Raw genomic sequence first — 13,063 nt, forward strand, 5'->3', positions numbered from 1 at the left:
GGGAAAGAGAAAGAAGAAGAAAAGAAAAAAGAAGAAAAATGTAATCCCAGCTATTCAGGAGACAGGAGGATTGCTTGAACCCATGTGAAACCTCATCTCAAGAACAATTTAAAAATAATGGGTGAGGCCGAGCATGGTAGCTCACACCTGTAATCCCAGCACTTTGGGAGCCCTAGGCGGATGGCTCACCGGAGGTCAGGAGTTTGAGAGCAGTCTGGCCAACATGGCAAAACCCCATCTCTACTAAAAAATACAAAAATTAGCCAGGCATGGTGGTGGGCACCTGTTATGGAGTATTTTGCAAAATTCAGTAAAATTATGCGTGATAAGCACTTAACACAGACCCTGACCTAGAGGAAGCATTCAATAACTCTTCCATATTATTATTCTCTTAGAGCCCCAAATTACGTATTTAGTCTCAGCTACTTGGGAGGCTGAGGCAGGGACAATTGCTTGAACCTAGGAGGAAAAGGTTGCAGTGAACTGAGATTGCGCCACTGCACTCCAGCCTGGGTGACAGAGTGAGACTCTGTCTCAAAAAAAAAAAAAAACGGAGGAAGCAATCCAAGGCCATCCAATTCTGTCAACCCCACGGTGTTATTGGGAATCCAGGCTCCTTTCCTCTGTCTGCTTTGCTGTCTTTACTATGTGACCTCCATCACCGAGGCTGCTTTATAGCCCAAGATGGCTGCTGGATCACCAGCCATCAGGCAGGTAACCATCAGGAAAGAGGAAAGATAAAAGAGAGCGTGCCTGTGTACCTTTTAACTAAGAAGCATTCCTGAATGTCCCGCACAGCAACTTCTGCTTGCTTCTCATTGGCCAAGCTTAGCCACTTAGCCTGCCTAACTGCAGGGAGACTGGAGAATGAGATCTGTTATTTGGGTACAAAAATCAAATTTCTGTTACTAAGGGAAAAAGTGGATACTGGGTAGACCAAGAGCCAAGTCGGCTTCTAAAGGTAACTGTGGAAAACACAATGTAATGAAAATAGAGCAATATTATTAAAGTCTAGTTAGAGATATTGCTTGCTAAGCCTGAGCCTTCTCTCCCGTTATTAAATTTTAAAAAAAGGTTAGCAAGTATTTCAGCAATGTTGAAGACATGCTATTGCCAGAGACTTTCTCCTTATTGTAATCAAAATGTCTGAACAAGAATTGAAAAGGGGACAACTTTCTCACTTTGTGATTCAGTGCTATTTAATTCCTTGTATTATGAGAAAGTTCTCATCATACACTTTAAGAAACAATGACATAGACTAGGGTTTGAATCTTGGATTCTTCGTGTTTTTGTGTCACCTTAGGCAAAGTATTTTCAAATCTTTTTATTGTAGTGTAAAATTCTTACAGAAAATTCACCTAAGCAGAGAGCTTAGTGAATTTTCGGAAAGCAAAACTCTGTAACTAGCATCAAATCAAGAAGCAGAATGTGACCAGCACCACAGAAGCCGACACCTTGTGTCACTGCCGGGCAAGTCACTCTAACCTTGTCTGAGCCTTATCTGAAAACTGAGGAAATAATACTGACTATATAAGGTTACTGAAAGAGACTCAAGGGAAAGGCACTAATGAAGATCAAGTGCAAAGCGCACAGTGGACCCTCAATACGTGGTCGAAATTATTGTTAGGAAAAAGAGAAGGAACGTTCCTCACTGCTGGCTGGAAATACGGTAAATCCCACGTAGGAAATGGCCACAGCTTATGAATCTTGCCATTTGGAAGGAAGAATAAGTTGGTCTTAAGTGTCTGTGCTTTAAATTCAGACAGATATGGATCTGGAGTCTAGCTCAGCCAACTTCCTTCTGGGATTCTGTTTCTGATCAGTAAGACCTTACTGAGCATTAGTAAGTTTTAAAAGCTCCCTGGGTGATTCTAATGTGCAGCCTAGGCTGAATATCACAGCTGTAAACTTCCATCTCCTCATCTGTGAAATAGAGGTTTAGAAAACAACTACTGGCCGGGCGCGGTGGCTCAAGCCTGTAATCCCAGCACTTTGGGAGGCCGAGACGGGCGGATCACGAGGTCAGGAGATCGAGACCATCCTGGCTAACACAGTGAAACCCCGTCTCTACTAAAATACAAAAAAAAAACTAGCCGGGCGAGGTGGCGGCGCCTGTAGTCCCAGCTACTCGGGAGGCTGAGGCAGGAGAATGGCGTGAGCCCGGGAGGCGGAGCTTGCAGTGAGCTGAGATCTGGCCACTGCACTCCAGCCTGGGTGACAGAGCGAGACTCCGTCTCAGAAAAAAAAAAAAAAAAAAAAAAAGAAAAAAACAACTACTATGTCATGGGGTATTTTGCAAAATTCAGTAAAATTATGCATGATAAGCACTTAACACAGACCCTGACCTAGAGGAAGCATTCAGTAACGCTTCCATATTATTATTCACTTAGAGCCCCAAATTATATATTTAGTCTCAGAAGGCATCCTTCCTTAATGTCTTTTACTCCAGAGGTCAGCAGATGATTTCTGGAAAGGGCCAGATGGTAAATATTGTTTGCTTTGTGAGCTATAGGAATTCTGTTGCATCCCGTCACCTCTGCTGTTGCAGTGTGAAAGCAGCCGTAGGCAGTATTTAAACCAATGACAGTGTCTGTGGTCCACTGAAATGTCATTTATGGACACTGAAATTTGCATTTTATATAATTTGCACCTTTACACCAAGTATTCCCCTTTTGATTTTTTTTTTTCAGCCATTTTAAAATATAAAAACCATTCATGGCTTAGACTGTCCAAAACAAAGCAGCAGGCAGGATTTGGCCCACGGGCTATAGTTTGCTGATCCTTGTTTTACTCTTCTCCCTTACTATTTTTTTCATGTGATAAAGCGGATGGCAAGGTTCCTGGAATTTTTGTATGTTCCTTTGTTAGTTTAGGGTTCTCTCTAAATTGTCTCAATTTCTCTCTCCCCCTCCTTTTCTCTCTCTCTCTCTCTCTCTCTCTCTCTCTCTCTCTCTCTCTCTCTGTCCCCACCGACCCCTGGCCATCTCCCTCTCTCTTTCCTTTCCCCTCTCTTTCTCTGCCTCTCTCTCTTTCTCCCTGGCACACTGCTGTGCCACAGTACTACGGATCACACAGGCAAAGGTCTGATGCCAGAAATAGGCCCAGGACCTATCTCCCAAAACCCTGGCACAAGATCAGTGGTTTCCACCAAATTCCAAGCTTGTGCTGAGACTTTTCAAGCCGTCTCCTAGCAACCGCCTTCTGTTCCTTCTCCCTTTGTGGCCCCCTGTCTCCACACCCCCTGCCATTCAAACTTCCCTTACAAAGAGGGCTGGGGATCCCAGAGCTGCTGTAGTGGGGTAAACCATCTGCAGCCCCCTCCCCCAAGACTGGAAGCTTCTCTTGGTCCTGCGATGTTAACTGGCCTTGCCATGCCTGCTCATCTCTGGAGTCTTGGGTTCTAGTCTGCAAAAGGCTGTCCGTCTGTTCCAATTTACAGTCCTTCCTCGGCACCCAGTACCCAGCACGTCACAGGTCCTCCTTCTTTTTATTTTATTTGTTTTTTTATGTCTTTAAATCATATAATCAGAAGACTGGATTTTTTTTTTTTTTTAATCCACAAGCAAAATAAAACTAAGAGTGTTAGAAAATACAGGAGAATATAACACCAAACAATACTAGAGGGAAAAATCTTTGTATTTGCTTCCTTGGGAACTTGTATTTGTCTAGGGCAGATGCTGAGAAGTGGCATTGCTGGATCCCAGGGCGTGTGTTTTTTATATTTTAATAGACGTCATAGAGTAGTTCTCAAATAAGATTTTATTAATAAATGCTCCCACCAGCAGTGATTGAGTACCCTAATCTACAGCCTCTCTGACACTCAATGTAATCAAACTGCTGTAACTTAATTAAGGATATATACAGTTTTTGTTTTAACAGATAAGGCTAAATTGCCTTCAGAATGTAAATTGACTGCTCTCCTTTACACTTCCCACAGGGATTTGCCTGTTTCTGTACCTTCACCAGCACTTGATATTATCAGATTTTTTTTCCTCTTTGCCACTCCAGTGGATGAAAAGATATTGTTGATTTTAATTATTTTTCTCCTTACAATTAAAATTAAGTTGGGTGTTTGTTTGTTTGTTTGTTTGTTTGTTTTTGTCTCAGCCTCCCAAGTGGCTGGGATTACAGGCATGCGCCACCACGCCCAGCTAAGTTTGTATTTTTAGTAGAGATGGGGTTTCTCCATGTTGGTCAGGCTGATCTCGAACTCCCCACCTCAGGTGATCCACCCGCCTCAGCCTCCCAAAGTGCTGGGATTACAGGCATGAGCCACTGCGCCTGACCAACAGCTCTTTCATTCGTAGATAGAGAGGCTGCTGGGGCCAAGGAGGAGAGCCAAGGCCCCTCCAGAGAGCAGTCCTCATCTAAGTACAGAAGAGGTTTGAATTGCAGACTTGTGAGTAGAGATCCAAAATGCATTCTCCCCATTGGGAAAATCCTCAGGGAGATTTTGTGTTTCCCCACACGCTCGCCGAGCCAGCTAGCTGGATGTTGGATTCTCTGCTTTTGGCTGGGATTCTTTTGGCTCAGTATGATAACACTGCCTCATGCTGATCAGAAGCTGGGCAGTTCTCTATGTCTTTCAGAAGTCAAGATGGGAATAGAGATAAATTACTACTTAACAAATGCAGCCTATTTGTCACACCAAATCCTTCCAACCTTGGAGTCCAAGGGAAATGGAGAGTTTTAAGGACTATCACCAAAAGTCTCTTCAGCAAATGGTGTTGGAACGATTCGGTATTCATATGGAAAAAAATAAACTTGGACACTTATATCATGTATAAAAATTAATCTGTGGCTGGGCGCGGTGACTCAAGCCTGTAATCCCAGCACTTTGGGAGGCCAAGGTGGGCAGATCACAAGGTCAGGAGATCAAGACCATCCTGGTCATCATGGTGAAACCCCATCTCTACTAAAAATACAAAATCAGCTTGGTGTGACGGCACATGCCTGTAATCCCAGCTACTCAGGAGGCTGAGGCAGGAGAATGACGTGAACCCGGGAGGCAGAACCGAGATCGCACCACTGCACTCCAGCCTGGGCGGCAGAGCAAGACTCCATCTCAAAAAAAAATAATAATAATAATCTCAAATGGGTTATTGAGCTACACAAAAAAACTGAAATTATAGAAGTTCTGAAAGTGTAAGAAAGAAACTTCAAAACTTTGAGGTAGGCAAAGATTTCTTAGGACATGAAAAGCACAAACTATAAATGAAAAAAATCAGTAAATTGGGCTTTATCATAATCAAAAACTTATGATCTTTGGAAGACACCACTTAGAAAATGAAAAGCAAGCCACAGACTTAGAGAAAATCATGTAGTCCACATACCTGACAAAGGATTCATAGCTCAAATATATTAAGATTTCTTACAACTCAATAATAAGACAACCCAATTTTTATTTTTATTTATTTATTTGTTTATTTTAAGACAGAGTTTTGCTCTTGTTGCCTAGGCTGCGATCTTGGCTCACTGCAATCTCCACCTCCCGGATTCAAGCGATTCTCCTGTCTCAGCCTCCTGAGTAGCTGGGATTACAGGTGCATGCCACCACGCCCGGCTAATTTTTGTATTTTTAGTAGAGGTGGGGTTTTATCATATTGGTCAGGCTGGTCTCGAACTCCTGACCTCAGGTGATCCACCCACCTCAGCCTCCCAAAGTGTTGGGATTATAGGCGTGAGTCACTGTGCCTGGCCAACAACCCGATTTTTAAGGGGCTGGAGATTCTAACAGACACTTCACCAAAGAAGATGGTCATAAATGCATGAAGAGTTTCTCAACAAGAAAATGCAAATTAGGCCAGGCTCAGTGGCTTACACCTGTAATGCTCACACTTTGGGAAGCTGAGGCAGGAAGATTTCTTGAGGCCAGGAGTTCAAGATCAGCCTGGGAAACAAAATAAAACTCCATCTCTGCAAAAGATTTACAAAATTAGCCAGGCATGGTGGCACGTGCCTGTAGTACTAGCTACTTGGGAGGCTGAGGTGGGAGAATCAACCACCTGAGCCCAAGAGTTCGAGGCAACAGTGAGCTATGATCACACCATGGCACTCCAGCCTCAGCCTTGGCGACAGAGCAAGACCCTGTCTCTAAAAACAAAGAAAAAAAAAGAAAATGCACATTAAAACCCAACAAGATGCAAGTACACACCCAGTAGAGTGACTAACTATAAAGACGAACGACACCAAGTGTAGTGAGGAACTAGAACTCTTAGAACATTGCTCAGGGGAAACATAAAATGGCAAAATCACTTTGGTGCAGCCATTTGTCCGTGTTTTTGTTGTTGTTGTTGTTGTTGTTTAGACAGAATCTCACTCTGTCGTCCAGGCTGGAGTGCCGTGGTGCTATCTCGGCTCACTGCAACCTCCGCCTCCTGGGTTCAAGCAATTCTCCTGCCTCAGCCTCCTAAGTAGCTGGGATTACAGGCGCCCACCACCACGCCTGGCTGATTTTTGGATTTTTAGTAGAGACGAGGTTTTACCACGTTGGCCAGGATGGTCTTCAACTCCTGCCTTGGCCTCCCAAAGTGCTGGGATTACAGTGTGAGCCACCACGCCCAGCCTGTTGGTGTCTTAGATTTTACACTTACTGTATGACCCAGTAATTCTGTTATCTGTTAGGGGCTGATTTGTATCCCCCCAAAATTCATACATTGAAGCCCTAACCCCCAGTACCTCAGAATGTGACTGTATTTGGAGGTAGGGCTTTTAAAGAGGTGGTTAAGTTAACACGAGGCCATTAAAGTTGGGATGGGACCTCATACGAGGATATCTGGACACACAGACACCGGGGATGCGCATGCACAGAGGACAGACCATGTGAGCACACTGCGAGAAGGCAGCCATCTGCTAGCCAGGGAGAGGGGCCTCAGGTGAATCAAACCTGCTGACACCTTGAGTGTGGATTTCCAGCCTCCAGAGCTGCCAGAAATCAATTTCTGTTGTTTAAGCCACCTAGTATGTGGTGTTTTATTTTGGCAACCCTAGCAATATCCAACAGAAATGAAAAATCTGTATTCATGCATAGACTTATACATGAATGTACAAGAAGCTTTATTCATACTTGCTTGGAAATGTAAGAATCCAAATGTTTATCAGCTGAACTCTCCTTCCTCCTCCTCCTCCTCTTCCTCCTCCTTTTCCTCAACCACCCGCCTCATTCCAAGGTTTGGAACCCCTACCCTGGGTGCATTTAAAGGCAGGTGAACAGACTAGATATGTTGCAATATATCCATCCAATGGAATATTAATGATAAAAAGGACTGAATTGTCTGGGCATGGTGGCTCACACCTATAATCCCAACACTTTGGGAGGCCAAGGTGGGTAGATTGCTTGAGTCCAGAAGTTTGAGACCAACCTGGGCAACATACCGAAACTCTGTCTCTACAGAAAATAGGAAAATTAGCCAGGTGTGGTGGCACATACCTGTAGTCCCAACAACTCAGGAGGCTAAGGCAGGAGGATCACTTGAGCCCACTGGTGGAGGCTACAGTGAGCCAAGATGGTCCCACTGCACTCCAGCCTGGGTGACAGAGTGAGACTCTGATTCAAAAGAAGAAAAAAAGGGAGGAATGAACCGCTGATGCATACAGCATCGTGGATAAACTTCAGAAACGTTACGCAGACACAGAGAATTCAGAGACAAAACAGCATATATTATCTGATTCTATTTGCATGAAACTCTAGAAAAGTCAAACCTAATCTATAATAACAGCTAATCGGTGGCTGCCTAGCGGGAGATTAAACTGGGAAAAGGTAGGAGGGAATTCTGGTGAGGAATGGAATGTTCTACATCTCAAGTGCAGTGGTGGTTACATAGGTGAATACATTCGCCAAAACTTGTCAAACTATACACTGAAAATGCATTTTGTTGGAAACAAATTATGCCTCATTAAAAAAATTTTCTTTTGTTTTGAGACAGAGTTTCGCTCTTGTTGCCCAGGCTGGAGTGCAGTGGCGCGATCTCGGTTCCCTGTAACCTCCACCTCCCAGATTCAAGTGATTCTCCTGCCTCAGCCTCCTGAGTAGCTGGGACTACAGATGCACACCACCATGCCTGGCTAATTTTTGTATTTTTAGTAGAGATGGGGTTTCATCATGTTGGCCAGGCTGGTCTTGAACTCCTGACCTCAGGCGATCCGCTTGCCTCGGCCTCCCAAAGTGCTGGGATTACAGGCGTGAGCCACTGCGTCTGACCCCCCCAAAATTTTTTTTAATGTATCCTCAATCATCAAAAGGATTGGAAGCCCTCCCTTGGATGTACTTAAAGGCAGGTGAACAGAGGCAGAGTGGCTTCTGGGTGGGTAACCAAAGTGCTTTGTCATCACAGGAGGTATGAGGAGACCAGTGAAAATGAGGCAGTAGCTGAGGAAGAGGAGGAGGAGGTGGAAGAGGAGGAGGAAGAAGAGGATGTTTTCACTGAGAAAGCCTCACCTGATATGGACGGATACCCAGCATTAAAGGTTGGAAGGGCTGTTGTGGAGGAAGAGCCTTCAATTCTTGTGCTGAAGCAGTCAGAAAAGACGCAGAGCTAAGTCTTGGCCTCCAGCATCAGGGCACAAGCCCTCACAATGGAGTCACCTTTGGATTGTTCTGGTGATGGTAAACCAGGAGAGGCCAACTCACCCATCTCTTTTCTTCTGCCTTCTGCATTTTCCCTGACTTCTCTGGATAGAATTCAAGCCTTGCAGTCAGATGGGTTTGGGTTCGAATTCTGGCTCTGATACTCCCTGGCTGTGTAGTCTTAGGCAGATGACTTCATCCCTCTCAAGCCTCCATTTTCTCATCTCTAAAATGGGCACAATAATACCAACCTTGCAGATAGGCTCTCAAAATGTATGTCTTTATGTGGGTCTGCCCACAGTGCGACAGGAAAAAGGCCAGACTCCCTTTGCTGCCTGCTCTCCTGCTGCACTAGGGTCACATGTTACAGCAGGATTCACTCTCCATAGACAGCTGGCTCCAGGACTCCTGGAGCTGGAGCACCTGCCGTGTTTGAGCGAGGCTGCAGCTGGAGTACCGCACAGAGGTGCCTGGCCACGGTGGGTGCAGTAGGATCTGGGCCCCAGTTCTAACTCCTCCACACCAAGGGGGCATCATTTTGCAATTTCTCCAGCCAGAGGGGATGCCCTTTCTTAAAATTGTATAAAGGCAGTATTTAGGCTGACAAAGGTCCTGCATGTAGGTGTTTTTGTTTGTTTATGTTTTCCTGATGACTACTGTGCACGGGCAGTAAAAAACCTGATGGGTTGGTTTTAAAAACAAGACTAGCTGGTTGCCTTCAGAATTCAATGAAAGCAACTGTAGTACTTTGCCAGGGCTGTGGAAGCCTTGGGTGTGGTTTTTCAAAATGCACTTGGTTTATAGGTTTTGAGAGTGTGACGTCCAGGACGTTGGACATCACACTTTCAAAACTTTGAGACACCTCTGCTGCTAATGTGAGTTTGTTTGGAGGCTGAATGTGCTCCCACCAGCCCCCAACCACACGTGCCACAGAGGGGTGGGGGTCGGTGCACCCAGCCTTGGGTACTGTTCTTACTTCACCAGGCTGAGCTCATCTAGCAGGGCTAATGCCAAGGAAACCCTGGTGTGTCTGTGGGGAAAGGTGAGGTGACAGGAGGGAGGAGGAGCAGCTGAGTGGTCTCTGGTAGGTGGCTGAGACTCTGTGAACATTAGTGGCTTCAAGGTGTGACTTCTTCCTCAGGTGGACAAAGAGACCAACACGGAGACCCCGGCCCCATCCCCCACAGTGGTGCGACCCAAGGACCGGAGGGTGGGCACTCCGTCCCCGGGGCCATTTCTTCGAGGGAGCACCATCATCCGCTCTAAGACCTTCTCCCCGGGACCCCAGAGCCAGTATGTTTGCCGGGTAAGTGAGCGTGCAGACCCCTTCTGCTCCCCTCAGAGTAGCCGAGAGCCTCACACAGGGCTGGGTGCAAATCCCGTTATTCTCATGTTATTGGGTGACTTCGGGCATGTTAACACCTCAGAGCCTCAGTTTCCTCAGGTGGAGTTCACGGGCCTACTTCATAGGATTGTTTTAGACAAGCAATAGAAAAGGCTTGGTAGTTAGTACTTGGTCAATGTTATTATAATTCCAACCAACTCACTTCCTCCTTGTTCACACTCTGCCCTGCCCTCCTGCAACCACTTGCTGAGATCAGAGGGGGACCCCTCAGTGTCCCCGAGACACACAGGTGTTTCTTTCCCACCTCTGGGGCAATTCTAGGGTGCAGCCTGAGGCTGCCAAATTACAGCAGATCTGTATTATTTGGCTTCTAGTTTGTTTTATTTTTTAAATTGAACCTGCTGCTAACATTTAAAACTTTTTAAAAAGGTGGCCAGATGCAGTGGCTCACACCTGCAAGCCCAACACTTTGGGAGGTTGAGGCAGGAGGGTCACCTGAGGCCAGGAGTTTAAAACCAGTCTCATTCACATAGTGAGACCCTGCCTCCACCTAAGAAAAAATTAAAAATTAGCTGGGCATGGTGGCATGCACTTGTAGTCCTAGCTAGTGGGGAGACTGAGGCAGAAGAATTTCTTGAGCCCGGGAGGCCAGTGCTGCCCTGAGCCATGTTTGCACCACAGCACTCCAGCCTGGGCAACAGAGTAAGACCTGTCATTAAAAAAAATTATTTTTAACCTAAAGGGCAATTAAAAATAAAGCCGGGCGCAGTGGCTCATGCCTGTAATCCCAGCACTTTGGGAGGCTGAGGTGGGCAGATCACTTGAGGCCAGGAGTTCAATAACAGCCTGGCCCACATGTTGAAACCCTGTCTCTACTAAAAATACAAAAAATTAGCCAGGCATGGTGGCGCATGCCTGTAATCCCAGCTACTTGGGAGGCTGAGGCAGGAGAATCCTTGAACCTGGGAGACGGAGGTTGCAGTGAACCGAGATCGCACCATTGCACTCCAGCCTGGGTGACAAGAGCGAAACTTCGCCTCAAACAAATAAAATAAATAAAATAAAATAGGAAGAGTTTGACATAAAATTCCAGTTCTTCTTGAAAAAAAGAGACTGTATGTCACCACAGACCACACACAATTGGCAGCAATTGGCTGACACCAAGGTGGGGGCAGCTGTCCTTAGTTGATGGAGATGCGGAGCTTTCCAGTCCACTCTAGCCTCTACCTGGCCCTCTTTACCTGTTACATTTGTCCACCAGCTCCTGTATACCCAGAGGAATGTACAAGCCCTGCAGTGATCTTTGTTCCTTCATACCCTCACTTTCCTTGCTTTCCAGTCCCCCTACCCCTTCCCCTGCCTAGGCCAGCCCACCTTCCTTCATTCTACCCTGCATGGGGGGTCTGAGTGTTTACTGAGTCTGAGGGGTCATGCTTTTGCTGGGGCTACAGAACCAGCCCTTGCTCCTGACCTTCCATGGGGCAGCACAGATAAGACAAGTGCCTACCTTACCTGAGTCCTGAGTTCCAGTGATATCAGTATCCTTCCTTCCCCCACCATATAGAACCACTGAATAATAACTAGGCCCTCAACAGAACCTTCCTGCCTAATCCAAAAAGTTGTCACAGAAGGGGAGGCCTGTGGAGTCCACACTTGGTTCTCTGCCTGCCACTTACGTGACTATTGTTATGGAGGGAAGGGAAGAGGAAGCGAGGGGTCTCCTTATCTCAGTATTCAGTGTTCAAGGCCTACAAGTATATAAGATTGATTAGAGAAGCTCATTTCTTTATAATGTGAAAATTTTACTAATTGATTGGCTGCTTGTCAAACGAGTCTTCATGGAAACATTCCCTGCAGTCCCTCCCAGGAGCAACTTAAACCTCTCCCTTCTGTGGTAGAGCTCTAGCTAATTGTTTAAACTTGTAAGCAGCTGAAAAGAGAATGCAGGTAACAATGCATGTTGGCTTCGTATCTTGCACAAGGTGCCGGATTTCCTGAAGTCACTGAATGTGATGTTGGGCTTCCTAAATCATAGGTAGAAGATGCTGCAATGAAGCTGGCTCACAACTGCAGGAGAGAAAAATCCAATCGGTGCTTCTCTACTAAAAATACAAAATTAGTCAGGTGTGGTGGCTCATCGCATGCCTGTAATCCCAGCTAGTTGGGAGACTGAGGCAGGAGAATCACTGGAACCTGGGAGGCGGAGGTTGCAGTGAGCCAAGATCGGGCCATCGCACTCCAGCCTGGGCAACAAGAGCAAAACTCTGTCTCAAAAAGAAAACATGAATAATTTGAATGGTTTAGAAAAGCCCTTAAGAAAATGGATAACCCTCTGCAATTTTTTTTTTTTTTGGGCGGGGGGGAATTTACTACCATTATGAACGTGCAGTAGAAATCAAACACAAAGAGGAGAATGTCACTCATTAGAAAAATCTTGGCCGGGCGCGGTGGCTCAAGCCTGTAATCCCAGCACTTTGGGAGGCCGAGACGGGCGGATCATGAGGTCAGGAGATCGAGACCATCCTGCCTAACACGGTGAAACCCCGTCTCTACTAAAAAAATACAAAAAACTAGCCGGGCGAGGTGGCGGGTGCCTGTAGTCCCAGCTACTCGGGAGGCTGAGGCAGGAGAATGGCGTAAACCCGGGAGGTGGAGCTTGCAGTGAGCTGAGATCTGGCCACTGCACTCCAGCCTGGGTGACAGAGCACGACTCCGTCTCAAAAAAAAAAAGAAAAAAAGAAAAATCTCACCAAAAAATATGAGTGTTTCACTCGTTCTTTTTCATCAGGATTAGAATGTGGTTGTAATTTTGTTAAATGGGAAATATAAAATAGAATAACTTGGTGAAATGTTTATCTTTTCCACCTATAGACTCAACCTCAAACATTTTTCCCCAGTGTTTTCTGTAAAATTCTGGTTCCCTGTTTAAATGGATTTACTTTTAAGTGACCCTTTTCTAGGATTGGCATCTTCAAATAACAAAAAACACCTGTCCTAGTTAAATAAACATCTGTAACACACCAAGCACTATGCTTCCACTTCCCATATTTTATTATTTGTACCGTTTCTAACCCTGCAAGATCACAAATTAAGAGATTCCCAGTCAATGGAGATCACACACCACAGGTAGAAAGGGCCTTTTTTTTTTTTTT

At 45.6% G+C, this 13,063-nt stretch overlaps 1 protein-coding gene across 10 annotated transcripts in view; it reads left to right on the top strand.

The window, feature by feature from the left end:
• Positions 1 to 13,063, top strand: part of WWC1 (WW and C2 domain containing 1) — a 173,257-nt gene that overhangs the window by 147,977 nt on the left and 12,217 nt on the right. For all 10 annotated transcript variants that reach the window (XM_017849427.1, XM_017849428.1, XM_017849432.1 and 7 more), the window contains exons 18-19: positions 8,334 to 8,466; positions 9,708 to 9,872. In XM_017849427.1, the coding sequence (XP_017704916.1) occupies positions 8,334 to 8,466; positions 9,708 to 9,872 (298 nt within the window). The remainder of the gene's footprint in view (positions 1 to 8,333; positions 8,467 to 9,707; positions 9,873 to 13,063) is intronic.

This window comes from Rhinopithecus bieti, unplaced genomic scaffold (genome assembly GCF_001698545.2).
Source record: "Rhinopithecus bieti isolate Rb0 unplaced genomic scaffold, ASM169854v2 scaffold_30732, whole genome shotgun sequence".
NCBI lineage: Eukaryota > Metazoa > Chordata > Mammalia > Primates > Cercopithecidae > Rhinopithecus > Rhinopithecus bieti.